The sequence below is a fragment of the Amphiprion ocellaris genome, chromosome 7 (genome assembly GCF_022539595.1).
Source record: "Amphiprion ocellaris isolate individual 3 ecotype Okinawa chromosome 7, ASM2253959v1, whole genome shotgun sequence".
NCBI classification, from domain to species: domain Eukaryota; kingdom Metazoa; phylum Chordata; class Actinopteri; family Pomacentridae; genus Amphiprion; species Amphiprion ocellaris.
Genome location: NC_072772.1, coordinates 2,358,538 through 2,375,199, shown reverse-complemented (window position 1 = coordinate 2,375,199; position 16,662 = coordinate 2,358,538). Strand labels below are relative to the sequence as shown.

At 39.0% G+C, this 16,662-nt stretch overlaps 3 protein-coding genes across 7 annotated transcripts in view; 2 read left to right on the top strand and 1 right to left on the bottom strand.

Moving 5' to 3' along the window:
* The window catches only part of esamb (endothelial cell adhesion molecule b), a 52,054-nt gene extending 44,288 nt beyond the window's left edge, over nt 1–7,766 (top strand). For 2 of the 3 annotated variants that reach the window (XM_035945884.2, XM_035945886.2), the window contains exons 5-8: nt 1,131–1,175; nt 4,492–4,614; nt 4,719–4,848; nt 6,268–7,766. In XM_035945884.2, the coding sequence (XP_035801777.2) occupies nt 1,131–1,175; nt 4,492–4,614; nt 4,719–4,848; nt 6,268–6,739 (770 nt within the window). In that variant the 3' untranslated portion in view covers nt 6,740–7,766. The remainder of the gene's footprint in view (nt 1–1,130; nt 1,176–4,491; nt 4,615–4,718; nt 4,849–6,267) is intronic. The other variant, XM_023265122.3, reaches the window with a different exon arrangement.
* A 75-nt stretch (nt 7,767–7,841) lies between these two features.
* On the bottom strand, nt 7,842–13,034 carry acad8 (acyl-CoA dehydrogenase family, member 8). 2 transcript variants are annotated; one of them, XR_002745847.3, is made up of 12 exons: nt 12,900–13,034; nt 11,875–11,975; nt 11,310–11,479; nt 10,854–10,963; nt 10,624–10,700; nt 10,373–10,510; nt 10,122–10,257; nt 9,457–9,554; nt 9,216–9,368; nt 9,016–9,118; nt 8,762–8,872; nt 7,842–8,613 (listed from the first exon to the last, which is right to left on the bottom strand). XR_002745847.3 is itself a non-coding variant. In XM_023265123.3 (11 exons), the coding sequence occupies exons 1-11, from the start codon at nt 13,015–13,017 to the stop codon at nt 8,817–8,819; spliced, it is 1,260 nt and encodes a 419-aa protein (XP_023120891.2). In that variant the 5' UTR covers nt 13,018–13,034; the 3' UTR covers nt 7,842–8,816. The 2 variants fall into 2 exon arrangements, 1 of the variants encoding a protein (XP_023120891.2); XM_023265123.3 differs by having other exon boundaries at nt 7,842–8,872.
* On the top strand, nt 12,927–16,241 carry thyn1 (thymocyte nuclear protein 1). Of its 2 annotated transcripts, none has more exons than XM_023265127.3 (8): nt 12,927–13,067; nt 14,905–14,963; nt 15,032–15,201; nt 15,276–15,344; nt 15,493–15,585; nt 15,656–15,751; nt 15,829–15,979; nt 16,063–16,241. In XM_023265127.3, the coding sequence occupies exons 2-8, from the start codon at nt 14,915–14,917 to the stop codon at nt 16,107–16,109; spliced, it is 675 nt and encodes a 224-aa protein (XP_023120895.2). In that variant the 5' UTR covers nt 12,927–13,067; nt 14,905–14,914; the 3' UTR covers nt 16,110–16,241. The 2 variants fall into 2 exon arrangements, with proteins under 2 accessions (XP_023120895.2, XP_023120894.2); XM_023265126.3 differs by lacking the exon at nt 12,927–13,067 and adding an exon at nt 13,147–13,432.
* Nucleotides 16,242–16,662: the final 421 nt, after the last annotated feature.

Sequence of the window (16,662 nt, the reverse complement as noted above, 5' to 3'; positions counted from 1 at the left end):
AATCTGTATATTTTTCAGTCTAAATCCTACTGAAAATCTTTGGTGGGATTTAAAGAAAGCAGTGGCAGCAGAGAAACTAAGGAACATTATAGACTTGGAAGCGCCTAAGAAATTGGCTTAAATGCCAAATGAGAGACATCAGAAACTACCAGAAATATTTATTGGAGGCAACGAGTCATATTGAATATTGCGTTTGGAGGTTGAGTAATTTTATCATTCCATTAATTTTATTAGTTAGCTTTATGTTCTCAAAAGTCAAACAAACTTTACTTGACTGCCCACTATGGCTTTAGCTGATAGGTTTGCGTAAAATTTGATTCCTTCCACTGTACTGTCCTGCAGAATAAGGCGGTTGAATAATTTTGATTGCAGCTGGAGATGTTCCAAATGTACCTCAGAGGAAGATCCTCGATTATTCCATAACATGCAGCGTGAAATCCTCTTTACACACTGATACACAGTGTCCTCGTCTCACAGTGCTGCCCGTGTAAGAGACAGAAAAATCCTTTTCTTGCATTTTATTTGTAGATATTTGTTTCCAAATGATGCTGGAGAGACAACACCATCTGTTTCTGAACAACAGGACTTAGGCTGATTGATTGAGTATTGACTTAACTGCTTTGATCTCTGGCCTTCATCTTTTTAGAGCAGAAAAGTAAAATGAAAACTACTTCCTCTGATTGCACACTGACCCGGGGGTTTTGTCGTGCTGTTTGCACTCACGCCTGCATCACATGTGTATCTGTGCCCTCTCACTTGACTTCAACACTCGTGCTCAGACCATGTACTCATCTTTTGATCTGCGCTGATGTATGGCTAACTCTGTGACATTTGACCTTTACTCTGCCATCACTGCTTATCTCTTCCAGCAATCTCTGTTTTCTCCCTCTGCTGATTTTCTCCTCATTTCCTGCTGACCTTGTTGCCTAATCTAACAAGGCCCATGTCATTACTTGATCAACCCCTCTAAGAGGAATCAGTTGGATTTGGGACTGAAAGTGCAACTCATTTCACTCTTTCTACCTCATCCCCGTCAGTTTGTACCACTCCTTTCCTACCTCTCATTCATTCTCACTCTTTCTCTGCCATTTTTCCTTCTGCAAAACAACACAAAACAAAACAAAAAAAAGAATGGAGAGCCTGCCCCCAGCCCTTGCTTGTACTTGGGTTCATGGGTAAGGGTTTTCACTCATACATTTTCCTTTTATTTCCCAGCTCCATCCCACCTTCACCTGCAAACCATGACATCCTGTGGAGTCCCGTTTTCTGCAGTGAAAATGCCACTCCTAGAGCTGTAGAAAAGCTTTAAAGGAAAAAAAAAAATCAACCCAGTTTGTAAAAAATGCTCATAGGATTATGTTTTGCAGAAATGATTACCATCGAAAAATTAGCATAGGTGTAAAGCCAGGTAATAATCCCACTCAACCTTAAAGATTCACTCTCTCCTTGAACATTTGTAGATTAAATCATCATGTCATAGTTGATCTTTATTGTACCATGTGGAATAATGAAGAGATGTTTTACCTTGCAATAGTTTCATAGTAAGATTTTCAGACTTGCATACCTTAATATTTTGTGATACAGGGTTGAATTTGTCCTTTAAATCTTTACCTTTTGTGTGTTGTGTTTGATTTAGTTGTGTGCTATATTTAGACACATTATATTTTCTACCCACATCTAGGTTAGAGTACACAAAAAAATCTTACCCTTTTATTTATAATTTGTTTTTGTTAAATACTAGAGTACATATTAGGGTTGTAATAAAACAGCGTTTGTACACTTTGTTTTTTGTGGACTTCAAATTAGTGAGATTGGGGTGTGGTAGGGGAATTCTGTGACTCATCTAACTCTGTAAAACCTAAAACCTTCAAGCATGTTTTTCAGTGTTAGAAAAATAGCCTGCCAAATAATAGGCTTTTTTACACAAGAATTTATAAAAATAAAAAAAAGACTTGGTCTTGTCAAAGTGAAAACAGATTCCTACAAAGCATTGTCAGTTAATTAAAAGTGTAACATAGATGATTACATAAGTATTCACCCTTTCACCTACCAACAAAGCTGTATGGGAGTGGCAAAGAGAAAGCTAATTAAACCTCAACTAGAGTTTGCTTATGGGAGACTCTGAAGTCAAATGGAAGAAGGTTCTTTGGTCTGATGAGACCAAAATTCAGCTTTCTGGGCATCAGACTAGACACTATATATGGTAGACACCAAACACTGCACATCATCACAAACACACCATTATCACTGTGAAGCATGGTGGTGGCAGCATCATCATTAAGGGTGCTTCTCAGAAAGGCTTGTAAACATAGAGAGTACAATGATTGTTGCAAAGTACGGGGAAATCCAGAAGGACAGCGTGCAGTTATTCCCATGCAGTCTGCCAGGGAACTGTGACTTGAAAGACTTGTTTTCCAGAAAGACAGTTACCTGAAACATGCAGCCAGAGCTGCTTAGAAATGGTTTAAAGACATGAAGATGAAAGCTCAGACTTCAGTCCAACAGAGAAACTGTGGCTGGACTAGAAAAGGACTGTTCACTCGTGAGCTGGACAGAGCTTGAGCAGTTTTGTTAAGATGAATGGGGTAAAATTGTGATGTCCAGATGTCTAAGGCTGATTGAAATCAATCCACACAGGCTCAGTGCTGTAATTGCAGCCAAAGGCGCATCTACTAATCACTGAATTGAAGAGGATAAATACTTGTGAAATCACTTATTTGACAGCACTTTGTAGAAATCGCAATGTAATGTTGAAAAGCAGTGTTATAAAAGCCTGTATAAAAGGGGGAAAATTCCAACTGGGATTAACACTTTTTATCGGCTCTGTGTGTCATGAGCTACATATAGAAAATCGTATGGTTTCCATTAATCATGTGTCGGGTGTCAAGGCTGTGACAAATACTGCTCATTGACCTTGCAGTGATGGCAGCGTAATATGAGTAATGCTTCTGTCTTGATATGAAGCAGCACCTAATGTAACGTCAGATCCCTGTAGCTCTGCTGCCACAGGGATCTGATCGCTTTGTGGGCCTGAACTCCCTCCGAGCTCAGTCAGCTGATGTCTGCTAATCTGGCACAATTGGGTTTGGTCCTTCACAGCTGGTTTTCGAGCCTGGGGATTAAATAATCAGAGAGGGACAGTTGCATATCACACTTATCTGCAACTGTTTAATTTGGCACTGTTTGTTTTGATCTCTGAGACATGATTTTAATACTTTAGAGAGTAGCTTTTCAATATAGTGAAGGTGGGTTAGATAATTCCCTGCTTGGTTAAATAACAGACTTACTGTTGTTTTATAATTGTATGAACTAGCCTGCCTCCTGGTCGTGCAGTAGCAGATGGTGCAGACAAAACACAAAGATCTGTCCACCTTTCGCCCACTATAACTTTGGGATAAAGTCAGCTGTTTGGGTTTTCCCTGTGGTTCCAGTAATATGTTGCTTGACTTTTCATTTGAGATGATTTGGATGACTCTCTGGATTGCATTACTGTTCTCTCTTTGGGGATTGACTCAGTGCAGAGGGCAACTGACATTCACAAACATTTGGCAATCCGAACAACACATTTAGAGGGCGATTCCACAAAACTGATGCACACACAGCGACATTTTCTTACGTCGCCGTGAAAGCAGAGACACATCAGATGAAGACATGCTGCAATGTGACGTCCAAGATTGGATTTCAGAGGATTTGTTGTGATAAGTCCTCCATGAAGCTTGTTTGTATTTCTTCATCCTATGTGTGCAACATAGCATTTTAAAGCCAGATGCGCTAAGAAGAACAGATTGTGAGACGGATGCACACATTCTTTGTTGTTTCATGACCTTGGTGGAGAACATAATAAAGCAAGACTTGCAGACCAACATCATTGTATTGTAAAACTGCAGAATCAGCAGCAGAGCTATCTTCTGTGGGATTGCACCAATACCAAAATATATACAGTAGTATAGTAGTAGTGGAAATGGCCAATAGTAGATTATATTCAGGATTAAGAGTAGGAATCAGTAACTAATGATATAATGAATAACATGGCTATAATATGTTGCCAACACTGGTGATATCATGATACAGATGGTGATTGTGTGTACATAAAGAGGACATCATACCACTAACATTACAAGTAAAATTAGAAGGAGTTACTGTAATAATTCACAGTTACACCAGCATATGAAAATAATGCAAAATCAAGTGTAAAACTGGCAAAAACTGGCAAAACATGACCAAACTGCAGCAGAAATGTTGGGAAAAAATGCTCAAGAAAACTTTTTTGTATTTAAAACCTCTAAAAACCTTTAAACTTCCATAGTCTATTTCAACATTTCTTTTCCTACAGTAAATTTCTGTGTTACTTTAACAACATAGTTCCCCAGCGTGTAATTCTGTGCTATATTAATTGTGTGTGTGTGTGTAGCTCCCTTGACTTGTTTTACTTGCATAGATGACATAAATAAATGATTGTGAAGTGACTGTATCTGTGCGGTTGTTTTGCAGATGAGAGACATGGCACCCTCAGGCTCAGCAACCTCACTAAAAGCATGTCAGGGAAGTACATCTGCCGAGCCAGCAACACTGCCGGCTCCGACAGCTGCTCCATTAACCTAGAGGTTATCACCTGTAAGTGCTCCAATACACACCAGTGAATTCAGCTCTGCGTTTTTTAAATAACACAGCCGTGGTGCTCATTGTGTGTGAATACCTTCTGCTGTTGTGGTTCCCAGCTTCCAATGCAGGCATGATCGCAGCAGCCACTCTGGGGTCAGTGGTGGGACTGGTGGCTATGGTGCTCTTCCTTGTATTCATATTGAGGAGGAGGCGAGACACTGAGGAGGAGATAGCCAATGAGATCAAGTGAGAGTTCTACTATATGCACAGTGTTCACTTTAATTTATTATATCTGTATAATGTAATGCAACTGGCAATGTCAGAAATGTGTGAACTCCAAAACAGTGTATGTTTATTACTGAGGTCATGATTGAAGGTAATGTTGTAAATTATATTGAGAAGTGCATCAAATATATTTCTTTTTAACCCACATACTTGACGGTGGCAGAATATTAGAAACACCTATGAACATGATGCTAAAACACTGTATTAGACTGTATTAGATTATACTTGTGTAGCTAATAATCTGCACCCAGACCATGGTGGCTTTTACAAACTACTTATTTGCAGTTGTGAAAAGTGCATTTACACAAGTATTTTATTTAAGTTTTGGGGTATTTGTCCTTGATTTGTGTACTGCATTTTTATAGCTCCATTATTTCCTTAACATTCATCCCAGTTTTTAATGAAAAAACAGACTAAAACCTTGGAAGCATTTTGCACAGCACATAGCGATTCAATAAATATGTTTAACTATAGACTACTAGAAATTGTATTTTTGCTGTGTATGCAGTCTTACTAAGGAACCATTGCATGGCTTACACCATTTAAATAAATGTGTAATTTGATTCAGAATGGGTCTATGGGTTCATTCAAAATGCAGCTGCAGAAATTAACTCAACCAGTGAACGTTTAGTGGTTAAACGTGCAAATAACTAGAGTGAGCACTTAAATATTTTTCTTTTTATTAAATCAAACATCATTTAATTATGTTAAAATTATTTCCTAATTATGTTGATTCATTAAAAAAATCCAATACTTACCTCTCAATTAAATAGAAATTAAATGGTTAATTAATAGAAATATTGTCACTTTTTGCATAATCATACACAACTGACAGCTAGTTCTGATTTTACAAAACAAAATATATGAAATATAAGATCGCATAGTAAAATATAATGCCTAATAGATTAAATGAATCAGCTGTATGCAAAGTTTGTAAAAGCTGTGCCACCTTTACTGAAAAATCAATATCAAAATCCTGGGGTAATTGCAATATTATCTATATTTAATATGATAAACTAAATTCTGTTCTTTCTAAGGAGAGTTTTTACCTCAGATGAAGAACATTCATTTGTATTTTTGGTATTAGTATGTGGATATTTAGTTCGCCCTTGTCTATTTATACTTGAATCTCCCTTGGGATTAATGAAGTGTCTGTCTGTCTGTCTGTCTGCCTGTCTGTCTTATATATTTACTGCATAAGACAATAGAGGTCATTTAAAAAAATTAGCAGCATACAAATGTTAAAATGTAATGTGCAAAACACTGGAGCTGTTTTTGTTTTATTGGAGGTGTTGGTCAGTTTAAAAGATAAAATGTATATTGTCTGTTTATTGAAGTCTTTCTCTGCTGTTTTCCTTTGTCTCACTCTCTTTACAACAGGGAAGACGCTCAGGCACCAAAGCGAGTGTCGTGGGCAAAGAGCAACACTGGCTCCGACATCGTGTCCAAGAACGGCACGTTATCCTCCATAGCCACCAGCCCTCGACCCCGAGACCCCCATCAACCCAACTACCACTACCTGTACTCCCCCATATCAGCCTCAGACACGGGCTCAGTGATCAATGCTTACCAGCTGCGACCCGGAGAAGCCAACACGTTGCAGGGACTCCCGGGTTACAACATCGGGGGAACTCCCTCACGGAAACACAAGCGGCCTCCCAGTACGAACGGAGCCCCTCCACAGCTTCTCAGGAGCCCTGCAGTCGCCAACCCCAAAAGGACTGAAGGAGCTCAGCCTCAGGTGCCACCTCCACTCACTGTGTCCCCACCAATCAGCTCCAGCACTCTGACACGCATGGGAGCTGTTGCTGTCATGGTGCCTGTTCAGAGCCAAGCCGGCTCACTGGTGTAGCCGACAGGAACGTCTCTGATGGGAAATAAAGGACACACACACAGAGTGTTTGCCTTGAAGTGGAAAAGCACTTTCTCTATGAAGACCTGAGAGGTTGTGAGAGAAGAATAAATATCTCTCAGGCGGTTTGTGCTTCATTTTGCGCAAACTCTCCCTTCGGTTTGTTAATTGACTCAGTGCAGTGTTTTTCATTTCAGTTTCTTTTTGTATGCTGCATTCAGGCTCACTGAAGATGAATATGTTTTTATTTAATGCTTAGAGATGATCTTGGAAACAGCAGCCAAACAGTTTGAAGATTTGTAGGCAGCAGTCTGTCAGGATGTTGTAAACCATAAAGAACAGGTCGGTTTACTCAAGTATGTTTTGGCTATATTTGTATGATAACCTTAATTCTAAACACATTTTTATGATTTTATTTTTATTTTACTGTACCTGGCTGCATAAGGATCACTTTTCTCAGGCTAACTGCACTCATTAGAGCAAAAAAAAAAAAAACAACAAAAAAAACCAAAAAACACAATTCAGGTACTGCAAATAGTTTCAGATGTTTCATTCTTTTTGACCCACATTTACTCCTTGTTCACTTAAGGGTAGTTTATTTGATCTGCTGTAACAGTGTCAGTATGGTTTCGTGTGTACTGAGAGTACATGCTTTATGAGTGTTTTGCCTGTTATGGTAGCTGGAATGTAACCAGAATAGAGAGTATAACATTGTTGGTGATTTCTGACTACTCTGTTTAAAGGTGCGTGGTATAAGTTGATTACTGCAAACATATGAGGCCAGTAATCGGAGAGATTGGTCAAGAAAACAACCCAGTAGGTTTTCCCCAGTATTTGACCAGTATTTCTTATTATGGACTTGTTTGTTTTCTTGTAATTATACTGACCTCTGGAACTATTGTGGCAGTGATTCGTTGATGTGGAAAGGCTACATGTAGCACTTTTATAGCAGTTCTGATTGTTGACAGTTTCTTTTCAATAAATTATTCTGGAGTGTTCAAATGAATAATAAACAGTATATTTACAGGCTTAGTATTTTAAAGGAGTGTGTGATAAACAATGTTAATGTAAGTGTCATTCAGTGCACCAAACAGAAGGCTGATTCCTTGTAGGAAAACTTGAGATAGTTTTATTTGGAGTGTGATCTACAAAGTGACATTTCAGTACATAACCCACAATACACAACCTATATATTTCTATTATTTGGAGACTACACAACACAAAACAGGGCAAAATACAGTCACACTGATGATAAATATGCTCTGAAAGGCCACTTTAGAGACTGATGCAGAGACTGCATTTGATGCAGAACAACCTCATCCTTTTGTTAACACCAAGTTCTGTTAAAGTAATGGAAAAAAGAATCCAAACTATTGTAAAAAGCAGCTCTTCGTTTTACAAAAGATTAACCTAGCAGCTTCACAGGAGCCACATTTTGTAAATGAACATCCAGCCTTTTACATGTTTAGATTCTTAGCACTTTGGAGGTATAGTCAGAGAAATAAAACTATGAACTGTAATAAAAGCTACTTTTTTAAAAATCATGTACAGTTATATTAGTTTAACACACTGTCAGTGTTAATGTGTATTCTATACTTAAATAAAATGTGCTTCATCTTCTCTAGCTGTACTTTCAAGCTGACTGCTAATGTTTAGCATGCTACATTAGCATTAATCTTAAAGTACAACTATACTCAATAAAAGGTCAGAGGTCAGGCCAGTGATGGTGAATGGATTCATCCTGTATGAGCCACAAATCAATGTTATCTATATTTTTCTTGGAAATCTGTGCAGCTACAACAGAGTTATCTCACTGTGGACCAGCAGATCAATAATTCAACATTCCCATCCCAAAAGCCTTGTCACCGGTGTACCTAAAAATGAAAAAACAGATCTAATATTACACTAGAAAAACCTATGTTTTCCTGACTAGTTCATCCGAAACTCTTCTACAATTTGTGCCACCTTTGGAAAAAAACATGATACAGAGAGAAATTCAGGACCAGTCAAACAGTAACAAACCAGCTATGAAGACCACAATATGCAGTCAAGTGAAGATCCAAAGAAAAGATTTTCATCATAACTCTGTCAGCAGATTTCGGGAGATGATCATCCTCATCACCTCGTTGGTTCCTTTACGGTAAGCAAAAGAGACACAAAAACAGTAGTAGTTACAAAACCACAACATGACAGCCTTCTCAGATGCCTAAACAAAGAAATCATAGTAAGACCTGATACACATGACATTCACAGAAAAGTCCGTTATATAATCTCACCCTCTAGGATCTGATGGACTCTGATGTCCCGAACAAACTGCTGCACTGCGTAGTCTTTGAGGTAACCGTAGCCGCCGTGCATCTGAAGAGCCTGGTTGCAGATCTGTTGAGTAAAAACAGGTAAAAATAAGGATTTGACAGTTTTGTTTTTTTTTTGTGAAACTAAATACTGTGGATTTTGTGTATTCAGTATAACTCACATTAAAGCACTCATCTGTGACAAAGAGCTTGGCCATGGAGCAGAGGGAAACAGCATCAGGTCGGCCGTCCTGCAGCGCCGTCGCAGCTTCACGCACCAGAAGGCGAGAAGCAACCAGCTTAGTGGCCATTTCTGCCAGTCTGAACTGAAGAAACTACAAATATAACACAGACAGGCAGAGGGAAGATGACTTTCCATCAGTGGCAGGGCAGGAGCAGCAAGTTCATTTATGTGTGACTTACCTGGTTGTTGGAAAGCGTCTCTCCAAATTGCTTGCGTACCAACAGATGATCCCTCGCTAGCTGCACACAGGCATGCGCTGCCCCAAGAGAACAGGAAGCTGACGGCACACAGTTTAAAGAAAAACTGATGGGTGACTGCATGCCGAGCAAATAGCACAGACAATCATTTATAACTAGAATAATGTTGGTGTTTTCTCAACAACCACTGTAACAACAAATGATAATTATAAGACAGCAACAAATTCGAAAACAGCACAACAGGTGCACAGCCAGAGGAGTTATACAGCTGGCAAACTGACATTACTGGTCATACTAGACCAAGTGAGACTGAAGCAGCAGAACCTGAGTGAATTGAAATGAGCACTGCTTTTGATTTTACCTTTTCATTCATAAAAGGAAGACTGTGTTCATGAAAAGCTTCCAAAACCACACTGATCATGTCTTAACTACCTTACAACCTCACTTTTTAAAAACAACATTCATATAATTTCTGCACAAATATTTCCCCAAAGCCTTGTTTAAAGCTAATTGGGACTTTATTGAATTATTGAATGCTCTATAAAAACTATATTTGCACTAGACTGTCAGGATCATAAACATAACCCAAAATCTCAAACTGCTGTGCAACAGAGGGGAAATTTCTAAGATAATATTTTTCTCCTCACCAATATTAATCCTGCCTCCGTTCAGGCCTTTCATGGCAATGCCGAAGCCCTGTCCTTCCTCACCAAGCCGGTTAATGACTGGAACAGCACAGTCCTCGAATATCACAGCCCTGGTCGGCTGAGAGTTCCAGCCCACCTGAAGAACAGATTGGATAACAGCTGAGAGATCATGACTTAACTCTGCCATCTAGTGGTTACCTGCAAAGTCTTTAAGACAACAAATGGTTAAGTAGAGCAACGGTGAACTATACCTTCTTTTCCTTTTTGCCAAAGCTGAGGCCTGGCGTCCCCTTCTCCACCACCAAACATGAGATGCCTTTGGGTCCTTTACCTCCTGTTCTGCACATCACAACATAGATGTCCGTATCTCCTCCTCCACTGATGAAGGCCTAGAAAGGTATGAGGGGATGAGACATGCTTTTGACTCCCTTTTGTCTGTTTAAAAAAACACTTTCAGATCTGTAGGTCTAAAATCACGAGGGCACAGACAGGTTTAACTCACCTTAGAGCCATTTAAAATGTAGAGGTCACCTTTCCGCTGTGCAGTGGTCAGAAGTGAAGCAGCATCACTGCCGCTGCCTAAAATCAAACACCACAGCTTTATTGTGTTGTAGAAATTTAGCTGAAGCGACGATAAAACATTTTACACTTTACAAAAAATAGCTTTAACTTACAATAAACACCAAACTTTTTTTTTCTTATCAGAAGTTTTCCTTTTACAAACACACTGACCTGGTTCAGTGAGACAGTAGGATGCAAACTTTTCCATCAAACAGAGGTCAGGACAGAACTTTTCCCTCTGCTCATTATTGCCAAAGGTGTCTATCATCCAGGCACACATGCTGCAAAGAGAGGAGGACACTGCATATTAGCTGGCAAAGACAACATGTACACTGGACACAATGGAATTCACTTAACCATTTTCATAAGACCAAAAAAGTGGGGGAAAAAAGTCTTACAAAGTCAAAAAAAACAAAGTGATTTAAGATTATTTGAGAATAATTCAGTAAAGATAACTGGCAGAACATGTTACTGCTTTATTCTGTATGTCAAAATTGTGTAATTGGAAACTAAACTTATTATTTGAGAATGGAATCATCTCAACTTATAACCAACCAAATAATCAAACTTGTAAAGAACTTTTAAGTTACAGGTACATGATTTTATTGCCATGTGAGGTGTCCTTACTTGTGTATACTGATGTAGGCTGTGGTGCTCACACATCCTGTGGACAAGGCCTCAAAGATGACCGATGTGTCAAGCCGAGAAAGTCCTGAACCGCCAACATCTGGCTGAACGTAGATGCCACCAAACCCCAACTGGGCTGCTTTCCGCATCGTCTCCACTGGAAAGATTTCCTGTGAAAAAAAAATGGAAAAGGAAACAATTATCACAGTCCTGTCCAGTGAGCAAGAGTGAATAGGGTGACAATTTAATGTACTAAAAGTGATTTCCTTCAACATGTAAACATATTGATGGAAAATAAACCTGCTAGTGCTCTCTAGTGGAAAAGATGAGATGTAGGCACTGCAAGCTGTAATTTATCAGTCATCATAGCATGGTACACTAGAGATCATTTAAGCCTGCTGAAAATGCTCATTAGACAGGAACAGGCCAATGTTTTTAAAATGATGGTAAGTGTAGTTTAGTCGTATGATGTGCTGCCTTGTGGCCTGTCTTTACATGAGTATAATTTGGCCAAAGCAGTCTAAACTATATGAATACGGATACTATATGAATTGCTGCAACATACCTTCTGGTCCCACTCTGCCATGTGTGGAGCCATTTCATTGGCTGCAAAGTCAAAGGCCACTTTCTGAAACTCCTTCTGTTCATCTGTGAGTCCATAACTAGCTGTAAACCAATAGAACAGGACACATGACACACACAGATGGAGTAATATGTGTGCGTTATAAAAGGTAAAATAAATGCAACTTTCTGCAGGTGTCACTTTGCTTTTGAATATTTGTGAATGGCAGCAGATCAGGCCTTTAAAATGGTCGTGGATGGTTGATCTGCACAAGAGTTGTCTACAACATTATGACTTCTTGATTAACAATATCCTCATCCTCGGGACATTTTATATACACACATGCAAATACATGATGATAAATCCTAGATTTTATGTTTCATAAGGAGTTTCTATCCTTCACTAAAGCCCTTAAAAAATGAAGACTAAACATGCCATGAAATTGTTCAATTTGATTGAGAATTACGATCTGCAAAAAAAAAGCCCTAGCTCTTTGTTTTGCTCTGTTTTCTTTTTTCTTTCTTTTTTCCTTTTTGCTTTGATTCTGTTTCATTTTCTGATTGCATCTCATATAATTTTCAAGAACTGTCTCCTCTAATAGATATATTCTATATTTTACTGCACTGGAAGCACCTGTTCATTATAAAAATGTCTGTGTGAAGTTTGTTTTCGACAATGTTCTGTTAAATGATTTTGTTAATAAAGGAGGAAAAAAAATTAAACATCTTTCCTGAGAATGAGGGGCGGTGTTCAGGAGGGGCGTGTAGCCTCCTCTGCGTTACTACTGGACGACCAGAGACCCACAACTAACCAATGACAGCTGCCTGGGATAAACGTAAGATTAAAGAGACTGTGAAACGTGACTTATCAAGTTTTACAAACAGTAGCTGTGTTTGTTTAGATACTGCAGAGTTGTCCAAGTCATTAGCCTGTTAGCTAAGAAACTTGCCGGTGCCATTCAGACTTTTCCTTCCTCACACAGCTGTAAAATAAATCAGCGCTAACGTTTTACTTTTTCTGGGACTTACGGTCGATACAAGAAGCTATCCCTCTTCTCTGTGATTTTCTGTTGGATATTAGACGGTGGTTCCTGCAGATGCTGGAGCCCAGCCTGGCCATTCTTGCTAGAGGTCCGACAGCCGCCATGTTTACCTCCACAGTGGTGAATTATGTCACGCAGCCGCTGACGCTGCTAGGTAATGTAGTTTTATTGATATGGACGCGGGAGGCGGGGTTTGCTTAATGTAGCCGTCCCACAGTCTATATGGGGACTGATAACTGTTAGTTAACTCTTTGCTAACTGTTCTTTTAACTGTTACCTAAGTGTTTGCTAACTGTCAGCTAACTGTTAGCCTTCCGTTTGCTAACTGTTAGCGCTCCGTTTGCTAACTGTTAGCGCTCCGTTTGCTAACTGTTAGCGCTCCGTTTGCTAACTGTTAGCTAACGACAAACTAACAGGAGCAGCCGGTGAGTAAATCAAACGCACCGACAAGTTTGTTGACATCACGTGTTGAGAATTTTTCCGCGGGTTTTAAAGGCCTGAAGCGCTTCGTAGCTAAAGGTAGGCCTTATTTAATATCTTTATATTGTTGATTTACTGACCAAAGTAGCATTATAACACGAACTTGTAACGTTAAATGCGTTTGGTTCACATTTAATGTTGTTAATATCTGCCATCTGATGCATTGTTTTGCTGCATAAAGCTGCTAATTCGAAATGTTGTAGAGCAGTCGCACGTGAGTAAAGAGAATGATTAAGAGCTCTAATTTCTGTTGACGTTGGATAACATTAGCTGCCAAACGTTTAGTTTATCTCATTAATGCTAGAACAGAGTATCCTTACTGAAGTACAGTACAGACAGTTTTTTAGGTACAGCTGGCAGTTAAAGCTAATGGGTTTACCTGTTTATCGCAGGTACACATGCCCTGTTTTTGTCCATTTTGGAGTCTAAGAAGTGTTTCTAATGCTTAATATACCATCACTTATGTAAATGGCGTTCATAAGACATTACACTGGAAAAAAATCTCCCTCTCAAAACAAGAAAGAAAACTTATTTCAAGGAACTTTTACCTTGAAATAAGTGAAAAAGTCTGCCAATAGAACAAGTGAAAAATGGCTTGGTAAGATTTCTTGAAATAAGATATGATATTTAGAATATAGAGATCTTAAAATTAGCTGGGAAAACTTATTTTAAGCTATATTTTACCAGGATTGTCAAGCTTAGGTGTCTTTAAATAAGCCAGACATGCAAAAAAAAATTTTTTTTTTAAAAATCAGTTTTTCACTCAAAAATAGATTTTTGCTTTCATGTAACCTCCTAATTTGAGATGCATTAACCCTCCTGTTATCTTCATTTACAGGTACCAAAAAATAGTGTCCTTGTCTGAAAAAAATCCAAAATATCTGCAAAAAAATTCCCCAAATTTCTGAAAATTTGCAAAACCTTCACAAAGAAAATTCCAATAATTCCTTAAAAGTTTCCCTTAAAAGATTTATTTTTTAAAAAATCCCCCAAACTTGGCAAGAAAATTCTTGTAAATATTTTCAAAAAATGAGTAAAAATCTTCCCGAAAAAAAGTCAGGTCTCTGGTTCTTACGAATGGCCTTTGACTCTGCAACATAAGTATACATTTTGCACTTCTTTCTGGCATTTTATAGTCACAATAACTGATGGATTAACTGAGAAAATACCAGAATACAGTGAAAACAATTGTTAGTTTCAGCACATTGCAAATCCTCAATCTTTGGACATTACTAGATAAATTCAGGTTTTGAGGAATCCAGCCTTAACTTTTAGTGTTTGCACAGCACTGCCCTTTGGGGAAAAAAAAGCCATTCTAAATAGAAAAAATGACAAGACATAGATGTTTTTTTTTTTTTTTTTTAGCTAACTCCGCATAAGAAGTACCTAATGAATCAAAGTGCCTCATTACTCTGTCACAGTAAAAATAGTATGACTTAATCTCTGATGTGTTGATATCACAACAAGGTGGAAAGCATCAAATCACCCAAACGTTTGATGAATCTTTACAGACTGTTAGAGATGCCACCAAAGAAAAAAGCCAGAGTGAGTAAAAGAACTGCAAGTTCAGGTAAGCAAATGACATCACAAAGTAAAACTTGTTGTATGTTATTCTCTAATGAGCGCCTCAAAACACAGGCAAAGATGACGATGGGGAAACGGTGTCTTCAGCTGGCGGGAAGAGAAAAGCTGCAGCTTCCGTTGGAAAAAATGAGAAGTGCTCAGAGTCACCTGGTTCTCCACAATACAGTCACTGGCTGATGAAGTCTGAGCCTGAGAGCCGCTTTGAGAATGACATCGATGTGAAGGTATGGAGCAGCGTGTGAAAAAATGTAAATGTCAGCCAGATATGCTTGCTTGATGCTTCTGGTTCATTCTGCAGTTTGGCATTGAAGATCTGAAGGCCTTGCCTGATCAAACTGGCTGCTGGGACGGTGTCCGCAATTATCAGGTAGAGCCACAGAATCGACTCCTGTAATAAAAAGATGTTCATCTGAAGTAAGGGAAAGGCACACCACCTATAAAAGGCTTGTTCTTTGTGTTATTCTCACCACCATTGTGTAGTTAGTTTTTCAGGAAAGAATTTGTTCTGTGTGCAGGCTCGCAATTTCATGAGGCAGATGAAGGAAGGGCAGCTGGCCTTCTTTTACCACAGCAACTGTAAAGAACCGGGAATAGCAGGAGTCATGAAAGTGAGTCACTCTTCTCTCTTTAAGTAAAGCTCCCAACAGGTGTGATGTTCAGCTGCATCTCCTTCTCTAGATTGTGAAGGAATCCTATGTGGACCACACACAGTTTGACAAAAAAGACGTCCATTATGATGCAACCAGCAAACCAGACAACCCCAAGTGGAGCATGGTAAACTAAACACAAGACAGTGTCCTCTACTGGTGATAATAAAGCTTGAAGGTTGACTTTGTTTTCTTCTCACTCAGGTAGATGTCCAGTATCAAAGAATGATGAAGCGGTTTCTTCCGCTGTCGGAGCTTAAGAAGTACCACCTGCAACATCGTGCCAATGGAGGGCCTCTGAAGGACATGGCGCTTTTTACAAGGGCCAGACTTTCTGTCCAACCCCTCACTGCTGGTGAGTATCAGCCCCTGCAAAGCAATGATGTTGCTCTATTATATAGTCACGAACGAGGTGTGAACAATGTTTATTCTCTCCAGAGGAGTTTGACTTTATCTTGAGTCTGGAGGACGAAGTGGCGCTGTGAGGATTTGCTTCGCGATGCAGTGAAGTCGCCAAACAGATATGTAAAGTACCTTCAAGTTCAGTGGTTATGGGACATGGAACTGCTGTCATGTTTTGTGTTTATAAAATTAAATGTGATTATATCAAATTATGATTTAGTTTAATTTGTGAGATTCCTTTTGTTGGAAAACTTATGCATACCTTTTATTTGAGCAGCACTTCCTTGTGGTCACTTCATTACTGTAAACATAAAGAAGGACCCCTGGGTGACATTCAGGTGGTGCTTTCATGTGCTGAGTGCTGAACAGTGCTGCTTACCTTGCACATTGCTGAACTAACCTGGTGCTTGCATGACAGGAAGGGATGAGAAGAAAAGGCTGCACCAAGTGTAAGGTGATAGATAGTGAGGTACTGATTAGGAACATCTGGTCTGTTTATTATTATTATAGATATTAAATGAGTGGCGTATATTCTAGCATCACATAGTTTTCGTTAAAAGCGTCATACACTTTGATAAAGGCAATTTTCAAAGCCGTAATAGGTTGAAGTTAATGTACCTTTTGTACTGGTGACAG